Below are 20046 nucleotides of genomic sequence, written 5' to 3'. Positions count from 1 at the left end.
TTATAATTACATCTGCTTTATAGCTCAAGTTCAATATTAGACAACTTCAAAGGCAAACAGGCTAATCATCTACACAGCACAGGCTAATCATCTACACAGCACAGGCAAATCAAGACAGAATATTTCAGACCCAATTAATGAGAGTCGTGCTTCCATGCAACAGCTATTGATGGACCACTGTTTTTTGTTCGAGTCAAGATTCTTCCTCCAACAAATCGCCCCACTGCTTATTTAACCAGGATGTCTGAAGCTTTATTAGGCTATGCATACCAGGCCAAGGAGGCATAGGTAATAACGACAGGAAAGGGAAAAGAAATGCTTGGAGGGTTGTTCAAACAACTTGCGCCCCTTCAACATTCATTGTAGGGTAAATAAACAAACACCATCAATAGAATTTCCGAACAATGAAAATACAACAATTGGTATATGGAGATTTAGAAGCAAAATTAATTTACACTAGGAGAGGAAAAAAAGAAGTCAAAGTGAAACCTACAACAATATCAAAAGAGGGTACATCACGCCAAAGTTGAAGGCATCAACCAGTAGAATGTTTACTAACCCAAAATTTCCTATAATTCTCATCATCTCCTACCACCCTCTGCTAAGCCCAAATGCCCGTCCACAACCACCAAAAGGAGAAAAAAGCAAACGAAGTGTCTGACAAGGTAATCTGCATTTTACTTTATCTGGTGAGGAAGCTCAAGTTTGACCTTTATAGACTGTATTCTCTCTAGTTGGGTGTTTCCCTACTCGGCAAATGTAACTTGTAACTAAAAGCACCGATCAACCTGGCAAACAATAACGAAGAGAAGCAAAAGTTCTAGACGTTGGCTTTTGAAACATTTTTACTCTTACGTGACCTCTTCCTTTTTCTATTCCTGCTTCTCACGGTTGTATCTCCATTCCCATTTTCCTGCACCCAACTCCATCTCATGAGAAAGAAAAACAGCAAGGGATCATTGAAACATCCAGAAGAGCATTTATTAATCACAATTAACTACAAAGATGTACAGCCAGAAAAACACAAAACACAATAATACTGAACGCAATCCAAGAAATACAAGCAGAGAATACAGGTCAAGAATTCAGAAATGAAACCAACCTTTACTGAAGCAGCATTATTTGTATTCTCACGTGGTTTTTTCTTCTTACAGGACAGTGGGTTTGGACCCTACAATGTACGAGGGAAGGGAGCTCAGAAAAGACACACTCAACAGAGATTCAAAAAATTGAAAAATTAGAGAAGCACATGCCAATCAAAAGTACTTGCAGCAATCACAAAATGACGGGGAAGCCAGATGATGGATTCTAACCTTAGATCTCTTTCTCTTGAATTGAACTGTGTCCTTTAAATCTCTCTTTTTTCTAAAATTTGTTTGGATGGCCTGAACCGTAAATGTACCATCATTCTTGTCTTCATTGGCATCAGAAGAATCCTTTGCTTCCTCAAAGGCTACATTCTTTTTCTTTACATTCAACAACTTGTATTCCAAGTCAGTCATATGTGAATGATCTTCCTCAACAGATCTAACAAACTGGTGTTGAAAAGCTGACGGCTGTTCAAGAAATAAGGCATTCCGAAGGCCATAAATAAGAGGAACACCTGGTACCTGCATCAAGTAGACATTAAGGAAAATGAAAAGGTAGAAATAGATAAAATTTTGTTGAAGATGCAAGTTCTAGAGAGAATATGTCTTTTTTAGATTCCAAAAATAGAGTGATCAACAGTTTGATACTTCTCCACTCTCCATTATATTGAGTAACACCTAAAAAGTTAGAAAGGTTAAGCCCCTTTCAGACATTAGGACCCAAAATCATCCACTTATTGGGAAGTGACAAACAAGGTTGATACAGAATATGCAACACCTAAGCAAAGTGGAATACCAAGCAACTGGGATTTTTTATGATAGAGTCAGACAACTCATCAATTACTCATGGGAATATTACTAATTATATTCATGGCAACTATCAAACTAAGTCGGAGCCTGCCATTCCCATCATATTAACACCTTATACCTTGCCTATGAAAGTTAAACAAACCAAAACCATATGCAACTACATGAGGCACATACTTGGACTTTAAAATGCAAAAAAATCAGATAGTTGTCTAATGTTCAACCAACAGAGTTAGCATAAAGTGAGAGAGACTAGATGCTATGGTGTTGTGGAGAAGAAAACATTGAACAAACCTTTTGAAATTTCTTCCGCAATTCAGCATCCTGAGTAGCCACAAAGAAATGCTCAGAATTGTTTTCTCCAATAATATCAGTTATGCAACTGACAGCACTCTTCCGTTTCTCATGGTCACATCTGAATAAAAGGTTCATCAATGTTTCCTTACAGAAACAAACTAAAAAGAGAAAGATGATGCTACATGATCACCGCCCATTTTTGTACAAACACTTTTTACAGATGTTTGGTTGTACAGGAGCCAATTAGAAAATCAAGTCAGTAGAACTTTAACTGTATTTAAAAAACTTCCAAAACTCCTTAGAGAAATAAGAGGTACGCAAGGAAAAGCAAACCTTGCGGTTAATAGGTTACGAGCTGCATTAAGAGATTCAGCATAGGAGTCACCAAGGCTTCTCAACTCGCCAAGAACACATCTGAAACCAGGAGTGAAACCTTAAATGAGTAGTTAACAAACAAGTTATGCTCATCAAACATCTAGCACATCATACAGAACCACGTGACAAGAACAACCTAGCATTGAAATCCTTTCATTCAAGTATAGCAGATTAGGATAATCCAATATTTAGTTCACAAGGTACTCTGAGAAAGAATTATTGCATTTAACTTCCATTTAAAGGGACAAGTCACTATTTGCACAGACAACTTGTTTTGTTGTAGGAATCCAACCACTACCACCACAGTGATGGACTTCATCACCACCTAGATCCATATCTACTATACAATCCCTTAAGGCCACCTGAGGAAGAAAATATATATCCTATACCACCTTTAGTTTTGTACAATTGACTGCCCTACAAGAGTACCGACCAAATGCCTATAATCTGTACCACCATTGCATCATCCCGCCATTTTGCCACTTCTCATGCCACCAGAATGCATACCAAAAATGGAAATGGAACTTCACTTTTGTGCCAAGATATCTTTAACTTGAATATTCATTAAAAAAAAAGGATTAACTTTCTATGCACTGACATTGCAGTGATTTTTTTTTTTACACTAGCAGCCTTGAATGTATGATACATGTACATTATTTGAATTTCAAATTTGAATTCACATTATCTGACATGATCTAAACCTGCTTGTGTAAATAAATCTTTACACCGACAGTGTATGAAAATGTTATCTGAAAAAAAAAATGCTATGGCAATCCCCTTGGCAGTTGTTATTATGGCCCAAGTCACAGATGCAACAGCACAAGTGTCAAGGATGCTTTAAATACATTTTCACACAGTAGTACAATGAAACCATAAGCTAATGATTGCCTTCAGCAGGATGCATTTTTATCACCATAAGTTCAAGTTTCTGTACCATCACTAACAAGAGTACTTCTTTACACTGCAAACTTCTATTTTGGCTGATAATCAGATTTCACCACACCGCCTCAGCTTTAATACCAGAACTGTTTTTTGCACAAATCCTATAAGTGTCTATGGTATCTACATATTACCAAAAGTTAAGACTCTCCAAAGAATACGTTGTTACAAACTTCAAAAGGAAGTTTTCACTCTCTCCCTTTCTTCTTCTCCATGTCTCTTTATCTCATCTACATTTCACATGAAAACTCAGCCCTTTTTTGGTTTTAAAGATATCTCCTTTCAGGTCCCTTGCTAACTATAATCTGTTATGATGTAATTTAGTTACAACCAAAACTCACAAGAAAACAATTTGTAAATTTCTTCAGCTTACAATTTCTTTTAGCCACTTACCTTAACAGGGGGAAAAAATAACATAAGAAGCCATGGCTTGGAACACAGTTTTGAAAGTATTACCAGAAAATTAAAAAACTAACAATGCAAATCATCTTAAAGATTTTGTCTAAACATTTTGTGCAGCAAAAGGAAGCCATTAGACCTGGTAGTGAAAATCTTTACTGGGGCACCTAAAGCATTAGCCAACGCAGTATCAGCAGGAGTGATCTTATTGAGAAGCAGGTGGTGCACAAAAGTTCCATCACACAGAACTTTAAAAGGCTCCCTGAAACCAAAGCAAGCTGCATAGAATCGGACAGCTTTTCGATGGCGTTTCTGCTTCTTTACTCTCATCTATCAACATCAAGAAAATAATGAATCAACATGAGAACATTGATAACAAACAAGAAAATTGAAATCCATCCCAAATTGTGATTTTTTTGACTTAAGATTTGAGGTATATTTTCTTATGCACTAAAAAAGTTAGGTAAAATCCTAACACTTGACTTCTGCATTTCCTTATGAAAATGTCCTGTATGTCCATTTAATTAGTATCCAATAGAACTCGAGTTGAGGCATTGCGGTGGCATCAAGAGTCACAGAAACAAGGGTAAAAATGGCATGCAAACCTCTTATAATGTTTGACATGCAACAGTTTGAGTTAGAAGAAAAACTAATATTCCTCCATTGTTTCTTTCAGTGTATCGTGGGATCTAATTCCACTTCCTCCAGCACTCACTGGATTGACTCGAGGAAGAGTTAAAACAATTTAGCAGCCAGTCATTCATCTAAAGTGTTTCAAGGTCTAAACTTCTACAACAAAAATGTCCATTATTTACGTTATCCAGCACAAAATCTAAGCTAATAGTCTTAGTTCCCTTGAATTAAATCCATCGACATACATACAACAGCATAACACACAATGCTCAAAAGGGATTACGTACATTGCCATTCAAAGTCAAAAAAATCCGACTAAGAAACAAAACAACCAGTCCTTGAGCCAGAATGGAAAAAAAAGAAGAAGAAAAAAGAAAAACCGATGAACCGAAATAACTTAAAACTTTGTCCTAGTTTAACAACTATTCAGATGCAATTAAATAGCACAACTAATTATGATTATTCAGCTAAAGAATTTTCCCATCTATTATAAGCTGAGTGAAAGTATACATCATTAAACAACCCCCCAACATGAAAATATTCTTCATTTACCACAAAAGAGAGACGGGAAAAAAAGAAAGTGGAATATGAATTCAAAAATCATGAAACCTCAAGCAGGCAACTAGTATGGGAAATTTAATATACACTACTAACAGAAATATATAAAGATACCTGAAAATATTGCTATCTATGGACAGAAAGATATGGGTCGCCACCGTAAGGAAGACCAGAGAAGAAAGAAGAACAAAGGGGGAGGGTATTTGCCCTTTGCGACTTTTTGTCTGGGAGGTTCGGTCGAAGAAAATACTTAACGAATCAAAGGGGTTTTACAGCCGTTCGAGCAATGGGTGAAGGGAATTGCTAGAATAGTCCTTTAAGTATTTACTCAATTTAGTTCTCAATATTTTATAGTGCTTTTTAATCCTTTTTTTTTGTAGTTTCGACTCGAGAATTTGTATAACATTCAATTTAAAAATTTTATTGAGGTTTAATTATATTTATATAGTCGCAAATGGAGGTTTAGCTATGTTTTAGGCTTCATTCTTTGTTTGGATACCTTTTCTCTTTTCTTTTTCTATATTTTTTGTCTCTTACGTACTTATTATTTTTATACTTTCGTTTGAAAAAATTATTTGCAAGTGCACTCTTCGAAAAAAAAATACTGCACTTAATTATCATATTTCTAATGATCTCAAGTACATTACGTTAGAAAAAATTCAACACTAATATATTAAACAAATGATTAAAATAAATTTTAATCCAAACAAGATATTCTATAAAAACTATCACAGCACAATTTAGTAATATATGTTTTTCTTTCTACTTTTTTAAAATAATTTCTCTGTAAAATTTGACAACTTAATTAACTTTTTTTATTTTTCTTTGGTAATTAACTAGATCGAAAATTTCATGAAAAAAATTCTAGATTGAAATATATCACTTTTGAAACATCTTGGTTCCTTTGTTGGATGTGCTAAGAATCAAGAAAAGACATCAAATGAGGCTGAAAAGCACCAATATTTTGAGTTTGGTACTAAATTTGCAAATTTTCTTTTTTCATCGTGGATCCTTTGCTTTTGCCTCCAACCAAAAGAATGGTATTTTAAGAAAACCCGGAAGTTGGATAAAAGACAGAGAAAAACCAATGCTTTAAAACCCGGACAGTCAATTGAACCGGTGAAGTGAAAGGGTCGAGGTCGGACCGGTTCAACCCGGTTCAATAAATAAACAAATAAATAATATATATATATATATATATATATATATAGTCTTAAACAAATAATTAATACATAGCTAATTATGAATATTCAACAAATAAATTAAAACATTGCCAAGGAGGAATCTGTGATGCCAAAAGATAATCCATGAACTTTTTCCACTTATGACCATGAAACTTTCAATCTAAATTGGTACAAATCCTTACTAGACTATTATGCATCACCAACCATTACCTCAAAGACAGCGGTGAATCATGTTTCAGAGCCTATCTTAAATTTGTATGTTTCCTACATTTTCGTTCACCACAAGGCCAAGGTAGGAAACGGACATCGAAAGAATTGACTGCTTGAAATTCAAAATTGGGTTTAGTACCAACCTCTGGTACCTGACAACCAATTAATTGACATTTTTGGTCCTCGGCCAAAAACTAAGGATCTAATCTACCACGAAAAAACCCTAGTTTCATACTCCCTGAAACTGGTTGCAAAATGCCTTTCAAAAAGAAGACAAAGGTGTTGCCCGAGCCTGAGCCTGAGGTCGACAAAGAGTCCAATGAGTCAGCTCCAAAAGCCGGGGCTAACAGAGGGATTTCCAAACCCAGTAATCAACAACGAACGAGTAAAAAAACATTTAATTTGAGGACAAAAACACGCACCTCGGCAGGACAAACAGACTGGTGAAAAAATTGCAGGACAAACCCAGTAATCAACAAAGCAAACTAATGAGTAAAAAAACAAAACAAAACAAAAATTGCAGGACAAACAGACTGACAGCTTATATAATTTGCGGACAAACAAAAAAAAAAACATTGATTTAGGCTGATCAGCTTATAATATAATCATTTAGGCTGCTGCTGCAATGACAAGTCAATAAGGATCATATGCCCAAAAATTACAGCAGTATATAGGGCCGGGGGGACGGAATGGATCATAACCAAAACTCAGTAATCAACAACGAAAGGAAAAAAAAAAAGGAAAAAAGATAAACGAACCTGGTATAAGCTTCAGGCCTTTCAGGAGTGCAATAGGAAATCTTAAATGGGAAAACCTTTCACCTCGGCAGGTTCACTTTCAGTGCTGGTAATGCTGTACAAGACTCGATCATAAATTTTGTCCCTAAAGATGTTGATGAATTGATGGGTAGCAGCTGAGAATCGAAACAAGTGAATTGAGTTGCTTCATAGATCACTGTCCGTGATTGATTCCAGAGTTTTTTTTTGGCTTAGAATCAGTGCGGTGAGTAGAAAAACATCACTGCTGATTGCTATGGATCAAGATTGGAGTTTGGAGTTTGGAGTTTGGAGTTTGGAGAAGGGATTAGGGTTAAGCCATTAAGGGGAGAAGGAAATAGAGACGGCAGGCAATTTCGGCAATTGTAGAGGAAGCATGAAGACGGAAGCGGCCAAAAGAACCTACTGACTGAAGAGTGAACTGAAGATTAGGTTTAGATAATTTCAGCCAAAATTGAAAATTCAGTCAATTTTGACCAAAAATTGAAAAATTGCGGTTAACGGTTCAAACCGGTTTGAACGGTTTTAACATTTTTTTTACAGTTTTGACCGATTCTTGATCCAGGTCAACACAAGTTATGAACCGAACCGGACACATGGCCGAACAAGGTGATCTTAGGATAGCCATTTCCAATTTTTCAGAAAAACTTTTTCTCCGTCTTTCATCCAACTTTCAGATTTTCTTAAAATACCATTCTTTTGGTTAGAGGCAAAAGCAAAGGATCCACGATGGAAAAAGAAAATTTGCAAATTTAGTACCAAACTCAAAATTGGTGCTTTTCAGCCTCATTTGATGTCTTTTCTTGATTCTTAGCACATCCAACAAAGGAACCTGGATGTTTCAAAAATGATATATTTTTAATCTAGAATTTTTTCATGAAATTTTCGATCTAGTTAATTACCAAAGAAAAATAAAAAATAAGTTAATTAAGTTGTCAAATTTTACAGAGAAATTATTTTAACAAAGTAGAAAGAAAAACATATATTACTAAATTGTGCTATGATAGTTTTTATAGAATATCTTGTTTGGATTAAAATTTATTTTAATCATTTGTTTAATATATTAGTGTTGAATTTTTTCTAACGTAATGTACTTGAGATCGTTAGAAATATGATAATTAAGTGCAGTATTTTTTTTTTCGAAGAATGCACTTGCAAATAATTTTTTCAAACGAAAGTATAAAAATAAGAAGTACGTAAGAGACAAAAAATATAGAAAAGAGAAAAGAGAAAAGGTATCCAAACAAAGAATGAAGCCTAAAACATAGCTAAACCTCCATTTGCGACTATATAAATATAATTAAACCTCAATAAAATTTTTAAATTGAATGTTATACAAATTCTCGAGTCCAATCTACAAAAAAAAAAAAGGATTAAAAAGCACTATAAAATATTGAGAACTAAATTGAGACTTAGTAAATATTTAAAGGACTATTCTAGCAATTCCCTTCACCTATTGCTCAAACAGCCGTAAAACCCCTTTGATTCGTTAAGTATTTTCCTCGACCAAACCTCCCAGACAAAAAGTCGCAAAGGGCAAATACCCTCCCCCTTTGTTCTTCTTTCTTCTCTGGTCTTCCTTACGGTGGCGACCCATATCTATCTGCCCATAGATAGCAATATTTTCAGGTATCTTTATATATTTTTGTTATTAGTGTATATTAAATTTCCCATACTAGTCGCCTGCCTGAGGTTTCATGATTTTTGAATTCATATTCCACTTTCTTTTTTTCCTGTCTCTCTTTTGTGGCAAATGAAGAATATTTTCATGTTGGTGGGTTGTTTAATGGTGTATACTTTCACTCAACTTAATAGATGGGAAAATTCTTTAGCTGGATAATCATAATTAGTTGTGCTATTTAATTGCATCCGAATAGTTATTAAACTAGGACAAAGTTTTAAGCTATTTCAGTTCGTCGATTTTTCTTTTTTCTTCTTTTTTTTTCCATTCTGGCTCAAGGACTGGTAGTTTTGTTTCTTAGTTGGATTTTTTTGACTTTGAATGGCAATGTGCGTAATCCCTTTTGGGCATTGTGTGTTATGCTATTGTATGTATGTCGATAGATTTAATTCAAGGGAACTAAAACTATTAGCTTAGATTTTGTGCTGGGTAACGTAAATAATGGACATTTTTGTTGTAGAAGTTTAGACCTTGAAACACTTTAGATGAATGACTGGCTGCTAAGTTGTTTTAACTCTTCCTCGAGTCAGTCTAGTGAGTGCTGGAGGAAGTGGAATTAGATCCCACGATACACTAAAAGAAACAATGGAGGAATATTAGTTTTTCTTCTAACTCAAACTGCTGCATGTCAAACACTATAAGAGATTTGCATGCCATTTTTACCCTTGTTTCTGTGAGTCTTGAGGCCACCGCAATGCCTCAGCTCGAGTTCTATTGGACGCTAATTAAATGGACATACAGGACATTTTCATAAAGAAATGTAGAAGTCAAGTGTTAGAATTTTACCTAACTTTTTTTGTGCATAAAAAAATATACTGCAAATCTTAAGTCAGAAAAATCACAATTTGGGATGGATTTCAATTTTCTTGTTTGTTATCAATATTCTTATGTTGATTCATTATTTTCTTGATGTTGATAGATGAGAGTAAAGAAGCAGAAACGCCATCGAAAAGCTTTCAGATTCTATACAGCTTGCTTTGGTTTCAGGGAGCTTTTTAAAGTTCTGTGTGATGGAACTTTTGTGCACCACCTGCTTCTCAATAAGATCACTCCTGCTGATACTGCGTTGGCTAATGCTTTAGGTGCCCCAGTAAAGATTTTTACTACCAGGTCTAATGGCTTCCTTTTGCTGCACAAAAAGTTTAGACAAAATCTTTCAGATGACTTGCATTGTTAGTTTTTTAATTTTCTGGTAATACTTTCAAAACTGTGTTCCAAGCCATGGCTTCTTATGTTATTTTTCCCCCCTGTTAAGGTAAGCGGCTAAAAGAAATTGTAAGCTGAAGAAATTCACATTGTTTTTTTGTGAGTTTTGGTTGTAACTAAATTACATCAGAATAGATTATAGTTAGCGAGGGACCTGAAAGGAGATATCTTTAAAACCAAAAAAGGGCCGAGTTTTCATATGAAATATAGATGAGATAAAGAGACATGGAGAAGAAGAAAGGGAGAGAGTGAAAACTTCCTTTTGATGTTTGTAACAACGTATTCTTTGGAGAGTCTAACTTTTGGTAATATGCAGATATCATAGACACTTATAGGATTTGTGCAAAAAACAGTTCTGGTATTAAAGTTGAGGCGTTGTGCTGAAATCTGATTATCAGGCAAAATAGAAGTTTGTAGAGTAAAGAAGTACTCTTGATAGTGATGGTACAGAAACTTGAACTTATGATGATAAAAATGCATCCTGCTGAAGGTAAACATTAGCTTATGGTTTCATTGTACTACTGTGTGAAAATGCATTTAAAGCATCCTTGACACTTGTGCTGTTGCATCTGTGACTTGGGCCATAATAACAACTACCAAGGGGGTTGCCATAGCATTTTTTTTTTTCAGATAACATTTTCATACACTGTCGGTGTAAAGATTTATTTACACAAGCAGGTTTAGATCATGTCAGATAATGTGAATTCAAATTTGAAATTCAAATAATGTACATGTGTCATACATTCAAGGCTGCTAGTGTAAAAAAAAAAAAAATCACTGCAATGTCAGTGCATAGAAAGTTAATCCTTTTTTTTTAATGAAAATTCAAGTTAAAGATATCTTGGCACAAAAGTGAAGTTCTATTACCATTTTTGGTATGCATTCTGGTGGCATGAGAAGTGACAAAATGGCGGGATGATGCAATGGTGGTACAGATTATAGGCATTTGGTTGGTACTCTTGTAGGGCAGTCAATTGTACAAAATTAAAGGTGGTATAGGATATATATTTTCTTCCTCAGGTGGCCTTAAGGGATTGTATGGTAGATATGGATCTAGGTGGTGATGAAGTCCATCACTGTGGTGGTGGTGGTTGGATGCCTACAACAAAACAAGTTGTGTTTGTGCAAATAGTGACTTGTCCCTTTAAATGGAAGTTAAATGCAATAATTCTTTCTCAGAGCACTTTGTGAACTAAATATTGGATTATCCTAATCTGCTACATTTGAATGAAAGGATTTCAATGCTAGGTTGTTCTTTTCACGTGGTTCTGTATGATGTGCTAGATGTTTGATGAGCATAACTTGTTTGTTAACTACTCATTTAAGGTTTCACTCCTAGGTGCAGATGTGTTCTTGGCGAGTTGAGAAGCCTTGGTAACTCCTATGCTGAATCTCTTAATGCAGCTCGTAACCTGTTAACCGCAAGGTTTGCTTTTCCTTGCGTGCCTCTTACTTCTCTGAGGAGTTTTGGAAGTTTTTTAAATACAGTTAAAGTTCTACTGACTTGATTTTCTAATTGGCTCCTATACAACCAAACATCTGTAAAACGTTTTTGTATAAAAATGAGTAGTGATCATGTAGCATCATCTTTCTCCTTTTAGTTTGTTTTTGTAAGGAAACATTGATGAACCTTTTATTCAAATGTGACCATGAGAAACAGAAGAGTGCTATCAGTTGCATAACTAATATTATTGGAGAAAACAATTCTGAGCATTTCTTTGTGGCTACTCAGGATGCTGAATTACAGAAGAAATTTCAAAAGGTTTGTTCAATGTTTTCTTCTCCACAACACCATAGCATCTAGTCTCTCTCACTTTATGCTAACTCTATTGGTTGAACATTAGACAGCTATCTGATTTTTTTTGCATTTTAAAGTCCAAATATTTGCCTCATGTAGTTGCATATGGTTTTGGTTTGCTTAACTTTCATAGGCAAGGTATAAGGTGTTAATATGATGGAAATGGCAGGTTCCATAGATCACTGTCCGTGATTGATTCCAGAGTTTTTTTTTTTTGGCTTAGAATCGGTGCGGTGAGTAGAAACACTTCATTGCTGATTGCTATGGATCAAGATTGGAGTTTGGAGTTTGGAGTTTGGAGAAGGGATTAGGGTTAAGCCATTAAGAGGAAAAGGAAATAGAGACGGCAGGCAATTTCGGCAATTGTAGAGGAAGCAAGAAGGAAGACCAAAGCAGCGAAAAGAACTAACTGACTGTAGGGTTGTGCATCGAAATCGAAAGCGGTAATTCGGAAGTTGAAATCGGAAATTTTCGAAATTTTGACTGGAATTTTCCCGACTAAATTCGATTTCGAAATGGCCAATTCTGATTTTGAATTCGATACCGAATTAAATTTGGAATTCTTTTTTTTCTCCTCTCTTGTTCAAAAAGGGAAAAACATGTTCAAATTTAATGCAGTCCCCTTGGATTCCACAAGTCGGCTGTCTCAAATTCAAGAGGAAAGGATAAATGATGAAGCTAAGTAGCTGATAACATAACAATTACAACCTACACAATCATCCTAGCAGAATTTGAATTGCAGAAATTACTTATGGCCTGTACAAACATCCAAACCAGAGTGCCTTTCCAATACCATAAATCACAAGAACTCTACCACTTCATAGTTCATACGAGAATACTTATACAACCATTCCAGTGAATACTTATACAACCATTCTAGTCCAAATTCCAAATACAAAACAATCCCAGTAAATAATACAAATCAACTATTATCAAATAATACAAATGTAAGCAACAATTCCAGTCCAAATTTCACACAAATAAGACAACAAATATTTCAAATAAATCATAAATGTAAAACAACATTTCAATTTGCAACTTCCGAGGGATTGAGGGATAGGCTTGACTACTCAAACTTGAATTACTATACTCCAAATTAGAATCACCATTAGAGAATTCAAAGTCATAATTTCAAGCAGATATACTATTAATTATACCGAAATATTAATACCCATTACCCAATACAGTCGCTAATATTTATCCCCCAAAAAAGTTGTGATTTATTTTCCTGCTCATATTAAGGTTAAGAAATTTGAAAACAAAAAGAGCACAAAGAGATTCTCTATTACTGCCCGAAGAAACACAGTGAGAGATTTAGCAAGAGAATATCAAAACAACCAATCAATTACAACATAATCATCACCGGAGAAAGAAATATTACTACTTAAGAAGAAAAACAATGGAAATGTACCTCTTACTCTCAGTCACAAGTTGAGCTAGATGTTGATTCTCTTCAACGAGTACCAAGAGAGAACAACTAGGTTCTAGTCGGTCAATGGTGACTGCTGCAAGGTGGAGAATTGCCTCCTTTGCAAACTCTGCGGAGATTAGCTAAATTTTTTGCTTTAGTTCTTGGCTTTCTGCCTTGGACTGTTTTGCTGGGTGGGGGAAATTGGGGCTGCAGGTCGTGGACTCGAGGTCAATGGAGGTTCAGCACATTAGGCGGCAAAGCATCCCAGTGGAAGGGCCGAAAGCAGCGAAAAAGGATGGGTAAAGTCAGACAGGGAAGAATGCTGCAGCGGAGGGAAAGAGGAGTTATTAGGTGAAACCGAGAGTGAGAGAGAGTAAGCTGAGTCGGAGGCGGAGGAAAGAAGTTCAGTGAGACAGTAAGTCAGGCGGTGGAGGCGGAGGAAAGAAGGTGAGACTCTCAACTCTGAGGAAGACACTAGACAGTGACGAAGAGGCGATGAGGAAGAAGTTGCGGCGGAAGAGTAAGGATTAGGGTTTTTGCAATGTCATGTATTAACTTATTATTTCAATTTCAATTTCAATTATTAACTTATTATGTTATATAATATATATTATATATATATATATATTTTTTTTTAACATTTTTTTTTATTTAGTGTAAGAAAGAGGACTCGAACCCAAGACCTCTTGCTTACACTCCCTCCCCCGTACCACCCAACCCAACCTTCCCCCCATATAATATATATTATATGTGTATTATTAAAACTATTATATTATATATAAATATTATTATTCGAATTTGATATCGAATTTTCGATTTCGAATTCTTATTTCGAATTCCTCGATTCAAAATCGGTAATTTCAAATTTAAAAATTATATTTTCGAATTCGATCTGATTTCGACCAATTCAAAATTGAAATTACTGAATTCACTTCCGAATTACAGAAATTTCGAATTCGAACTTTTGAATTCAATTCGAAATCGATTTCGAAATCGAAATTTTTCGACTTTACACACCCCTGACTATCTGAAGAGTGAAGAGTGAACTGAAGATTAGGTTTAGATAATTTCAGTCAAAATTGAAAATTCAATCAATTTTGACCAAAAATTGAAAAATCGCGGTTAATGGTTCGAACCGGTTTGAACGGTTTTAACAAATTTTTTTTACGACTTTGACCGATTCTTGATCCAGATCAACACAAGCTATGAATCGAACCGAACACATGGCCGACCTGCGGTCCAACTGCCGATATGATCAGGGTTTGAAAACATTGAGAAAACTTGAAATGGCTATCCTAATATCACCTTGTCCGCTCAACTCAAAAGTCCACCCTGTCGTCACCACCACCGCCCTGATCGCCACCCATTGCCACCGCTAACTACCTCCACCATTTTTGTCACTGTCCATCTCTTCGGAACTTTATAACCACCAGCAAACACCACATCCAACCACAAAGGAATCAGCACCACAAAAAATAAGAATTGACAAGTCATTCCTAGATGTCTCTGAAGCCACTTTGGACACTGAGCTCTGGGCTGCAGCCTGTCTCCGCGTCCGAACTTTCTATGACTTCCAAGACCAGGACTTTGGCATTCAAGTGAGTCTGAGGATTCCAAACTCAAATCCCTTCATGTTGCCTTGATAAAAAAAAATTCTTTTTTTTAACTCTAGATTCTTGTTCTTTGCTTATCTTAGTTTTTTGTGTGTGATTTAGTTGTTCTTGCTTAATTTCTTGTTAAGAGTGATAAGAAACTTATGGGATTTTTTAAAAATAGAAACTTGGCAACAGGGGAAGCGTATTGGTAATCAAGATGATTTATTGGCTGTATATGAACCTCGTGCTGATAGAGTAAGCTGGATTTGATTCAGATGAAAAGAAGCCATAGCTGAACTGTTTGATTCGAGTGCTTTGCCATGTATGTAATGCTTCTATTAAAATACATAATCTACAACTGATGTGAAATGATTTTGATGACATTTAGGCAGTACTATGTATGTGTAAAATGATCAATGTAATGCTGATAGTATGTTCTCCTTGTCAAGTATTATTAGGACCATATAAGGTACTTGGCCGAACATGAATACAAGGCGCTTAAGGAACGGATAGCAGGGACGCGGTTGGGCTTTAAAAAGGTCTCTTGTATTAATGCTACATTACCATGGTCACATGTAGCAACCATCTCAGATGATATATGCAAGTCTTGCAAGGTAACTCTTGTTCTGTCTTGTTCCTAATACTCAATTTAAATACTGTCATCTCTAAATGGTATATTAGCAGTGCCAGTTTTATCCATGTGTATAAACATTTAATGGATATGGAATGTTTTGTAATTGCCATTTTTTTGCTTGTACCTTTTTTTTTTTCTCCCATTCTCTTCTTTGTTTCATTAGTGGGGCTTTGTCCCTCAGTTGTGATTAACTTGTAAACTTATGAGCTTTCGTTATTGTTGATTTCTTGGTTTGAATCTTCGAAGATCAGGGTTCAGTAGATATTACTTGCAAAATGAGTCGGCATCATCCTACTCTGTTAGTTTTAGACTGCAGGCTTATCTTGTATGGTCTGCTTTGTCTGTTAGAGTTCAGTAGATAGTTTCAAGTTCTGGTTCAAATGGTCTGTCACCATTGCTGTGTCACAATCTACTGGTTGTGTGAAGATTGGTATGACTGGTTTGCTGGCTGTGCACAAGATATTTTGAGTATGAGTTGATGCTTTTGATTGACCATGATAATTCTAATTTGTGGTCACAGTCCTTGCTAATGCTAGACTGTTCCCAAGTAGAAGAACATTAGGGAAGGCAATATATGGTTGACCAAGTGTTTATTCTTCAATTTGTCATTTCATTTTTCTGTTCCCTTCTATTGCACTGAAAGATTGACAGTGTCTCACTCAATCTGCACATTCAAATGCTGAGACATTATTGAGCACAGGATACCCCATCTAGTTTTAAATTTTAGCTCATACATTTTAAGAGAAGGAAGAAAAAGGAAAGCAAAAAGGCAACAAGGCTTTCCTGTATATTATCTGATGATCATAAGTTCAGAAGGCTGTGCAAAATCTGCTCAAAAAGTTGGTATTCATAATGTCATATGGTCGTGTAAGCATTCAGAATGGGGTAAAGGTGTCAGAATGTGAGCTGGACTTGGCTTACCAACAGTCCAATGGGCTAGTGTGCCTATGAAGTTTTTATACATCCTTCAACTGGTTTTGTGAGAAATTTGTTTGTAATTTGAGTTTTCAAGCAACTATCTTTGCTAAACAGATTTCATAACGTCAAATCTTAAATTAGTTATCATTGAAGGCGGAATCTATGTTTTGTCACATTCTGGATTCCATGTTTATAGCTAAATTTGTGGTTAAGATCTTCTTTAATTTTGTATATTTTGCCACCTTTACACTATAACTTAACGTGGTAGATGGAGGGGCAGTATTTTAATAAGAGAAATGTCAAAAAGTCGGTATACATAATGTCATATGGTCGTGTAAGCATTCAGAATGGGGTAAAGGTGTCAGAATGTGAGCTGGACTTGGCTTACCAACAGTCCAATGGGCTGGTGTGCCTATGAATTTTTTATACATCCTTCAACTGGTTTTGTGAGAAATTTGTTTGTAATTTGAGTTTTCAAGCAACTATCTTTTCTAAACAGATTTCATAACGTCAAATCTTAAATTAGTTATCATTGAAGGCGGAATCTATGTTTTGTCACATTCTGGATTCCATGTTTATAGCTAAATTTGTGGTTAAGATCTTCTTTAATTTTGTATATTTTGCCACCCTTACGCTATAACTTAACGTGGTAGATGGAGGGGCAGTATTTTAATAAGAGAAATGTCAACGATCTGTTCTGTATTAAAGGGCACAAGTACTTTTACCTGTTTATAAAATTATGTTGTTGCTGTTTTCTGTTTTGGGATGAATGAATGGATTAGTGAGGAACCTTCAGATTCATGATGTTTGCTGCTCATTTTGGAATTAACTTGAATCTTTTTGAGAACATGCTGATGATGTTTTGTTCATTGCTTCATCACAAGGTTATGACCTATTTTTGTCTCCCTTTGTTTGCATAATTTTGCAGCACATTTAGATGTTTTATGCTGTTGTGGTTTCGCAGTTTTCAAAAGGTCAAGAGGAACGAGTGGTTGTTGGTACCTTAGACCTTAACCAGTGTATCAGGCTTCCAGATGAAATAACAGGAATGAAGCCAAAGGTAATTATTACACTAGTTTCATGTTTGGGCAATGGTAAAGTCCAGCAGCTAAGTCTCTTTGGAGATATGGCTTGAATGTAAAGGCAAAGCAGTTAAGAATTTGACTCTATATCTTGACAGGGAATTGGAGCTGATTTTGCTAGGGCATACCTGAGCAATGTATGTGTTGCCAGGGAACTACGAAGAAATGGCTTGGGTTATGATGTCATTGCAAAAGCAAAGATAGTTGCTAGAAATTGGGGTAACCTCTGTTTGTCTCCTATTGATTTATATTCCCTTGTCCTCAATTTTGCATATAATGATTGGTTTCTTTCCATGGTCACCTTATCATTAAAGAGCTGAATATATACATACATGCATACATACATATGTGAGATTGACTTACAGTTGTAATTTAAACCAGTAGATACAACCTATTCCAATATGTACATAAACTTCTATTCAAATGCAAGGAAGTAATTGATTATCAGAAAGCACTCTTGATTACAAGTGAGGATTTGACTGCGAAAAATATTGTTTACATCTGAAAGAGTGCATCTTTCTCTTTTCTGGTACTTCTCATATTAACATGATAAAGTAGTGCCCAAATGTAAGTATTGCTGTTTGTAAAGCTGTGCTCTGTGTGAATCTGCATGTGCATGGTTATTTCTATTAAAACAATAAAGTAACAAGTGTAAGTATTGCTGTTGGTAAAGCTGTTCTGTGTTTGAATATACGTGCATGGATGTTTGTATTTTGTCCACATTAGGTTCTTAAGAAACCACTTCCTGTCTAATTTCGTGATGTTACGTTTTATAGATTTAAGCTGATGTACTTCATTTGACTTCAAATAAACTGTCATACTTTTCAGGTATAAGTGATTTGTATGTCCATGTTGCCGTTGATAATGAGCCAGCAAAGAATCTATACCTCTAAAGTGGTTTTGTTCGGGAGAATGAGGAACCTGCATGGCAAGCAAGATTTCTAGATCGACCTAGAAGGCTTCTTCTGTGGATAGGTCTTCCAGTCACGTATGAGTTGTAATGCTATCATTGTTCCTATACCTTTCCCTCTTCTTCTCCAACTCCGTGTACCATAATAGTCGTATGCTCGTGGAGCTCTGTGACCCATAATTTGCTATGTAGCGATTCTTTCCCCCTTATTTCGGGGTACAACAGGAGGGCAACGGAATGTGATTGGTTTAATTTGTACATGTACTGTGCTCAATTTGAATGTAACTCAAGATGTCAATTCTTTCAGTCGCTTGTTGAATGGTGAAAAAGAAGATAGTAGTTCCTGCAATGATTCTCAACTTGCCTTCTCACATTACATTCCTGGCTGAAAATGCCTGCAGGTTATTCAATCGTTAGGCATCAGTCTGTGAAAGTATGCCATTGACATTACTGGAACCTTGTCTATGCATTTGGAAGGCAAGAAAACCACATTAGCAAACTGATCCAGTTCTTTACTGAAGAAAAAGACGAGATTGTGATTGCATTCCGGGACTATGAGATGATGCATTTTGGATTGCATGTCACTTGGCTAGTATTGAATATCCAGCGTGCAAAGGCAACTTCTCAATGGTAGTTGGGACCATAACAGTGAATGTTCATGAAAATAATTCCTAGTCATTTTCGTCTAGTCGACTCCCACTTCAAAAGCTGCCGTTTCCCGATGACATGAACATTGGCGATAAAACAGAACAGAAAAGCTCTTATTAAATGACCTCCTCATTTCTAAAGGATTTTTTGAACAAACTAGCCTGTTCAACTCGTGTGCCTTTTAATCTGATAATGTAAAAGTCAATATATGTCTTTCTAGTGACGGAGTCAGGATTTTTTTTCTTTAGGGGTCAAAATTTTTTCTAACCAAATTATCTTAATATGTTATATTCAAAATAATTTCCATCCATTTAAATATATGACATCTTAAAATATCAAATATTAACTTTTATTATAAAGGAATGTCTATTTCCTAAATATGCAGAATAGTCATAATGAAAATTAAGACAAGAAATAACCTCTGATTAAATATCTTATAATATCACAAATCAATTGCACATTATGAGAAGATACTCCAATATGTCACTTGTGCAAAAACAAAATATAACTATTTTCATTTTAAAAAAGATAAAAGTTATATTAACATACCTTGAAATTCCAATCTCTTTTCTTAAAAGTAAATTGAGCTTTATGCTCGTTTATAAAACTAAGTTTATCTATGATTGAATTAGTGCTAAATTTTCGAGCAACTTTCTTTTTTATGTACACATTTAGGCAATCAATCAAAAAATTATCTTCTATCTTGTTTTGGAGTTTCGTTTTGATTATCTTCATTATTGAAAAAAATAATATATCATATTGGGTCAATTTACTATGGATCATCAAATTATATGTTTAATTTTTTGAAAGTTAAATAATTAGCATAATAAAAATAAATAACTTGTTTTGAAGAAAAAATTACTTCAAAGGTTGCTAATTCATATATATATATATATA

General features: G+C 35.2%; 2 protein-coding genes and 1 pseudogene across 4 annotated transcripts; 2 read left to right on the top strand and 1 right to left on the bottom strand.

The window, feature by feature from the left end:
• Window positions 1–327: 327 nt before the first annotated feature.
• Window positions 328–13929, bottom strand: LOC113700148 (uncharacterized). Of its 3 annotated transcripts, none has more exons than XM_072058271.1 (8): window positions 13363–13929; window positions 7249–8869; window positions 4045–4235; window positions 2526–2606; window positions 2190–2310; window positions 1314–1610; window positions 1103–1171; window positions 328–913 (listed from the first exon to the last, which is right to left on the bottom strand). In XM_072058271.1, exons 3-8 carry the CDS (start codon window positions 4233–4235, stop codon window positions 821–823), a joined length of 852 nt encoding a protein of 283 aa, XP_071914372.1. In that variant the 5' UTR covers window positions 7249–8869; window positions 13363–13929; the 3' UTR covers window positions 328–820. The 3 variants fall into 3 exon arrangements, with proteins under 3 accessions (XP_071914372.1, XP_027076454.1, XP_071914373.1); XM_027220653.2 differs by having other exon boundaries at window positions 7249–7675; XM_072058272.1 differs by lacking the exons at window positions 7249–8869; window positions 13363–13929 and adding an exon at window positions 5211–5364.
• LOC113699299 (uncharacterized) lies at window positions 8757–12525 on the top strand. Its single transcript, XM_072058273.1, has 4 exons — window positions 8757–8895; window positions 9867–10057; window positions 11499–11576; window positions 11792–12525. The coding sequence occupies exons 2-4, from the start codon at window positions 9867–9869 to the stop codon at window positions 11955–11957; spliced, it is 435 nt and encodes a 144-aa protein (XP_071914374.1). The 5' UTR covers window positions 8757–8895; the 3' UTR covers window positions 11958–12525.
• On the top strand, window positions 13858–18850 carry LOC113699662 (GCN5-related N-acetyltransferase 7, chloroplastic-like; annotated as a pseudogene).
• The last annotated feature ends 1196 nt before the right edge of the window (window positions 18851–20046 follow it).

This window comes from Coffea arabica, chromosome 7c, assembly GCF_036785885.1.
Source record: "Coffea arabica cultivar ET-39 chromosome 7c, Coffea Arabica ET-39 HiFi, whole genome shotgun sequence".
Taxonomy (NCBI): domain Eukaryota; kingdom Viridiplantae; phylum Streptophyta; class Magnoliopsida; order Gentianales; family Rubiaceae; genus Coffea; species Coffea arabica.
Note: the sequence above shows the minus strand (reverse complement) of the source record. Positions and strands in the feature narration are given on the sequence as shown.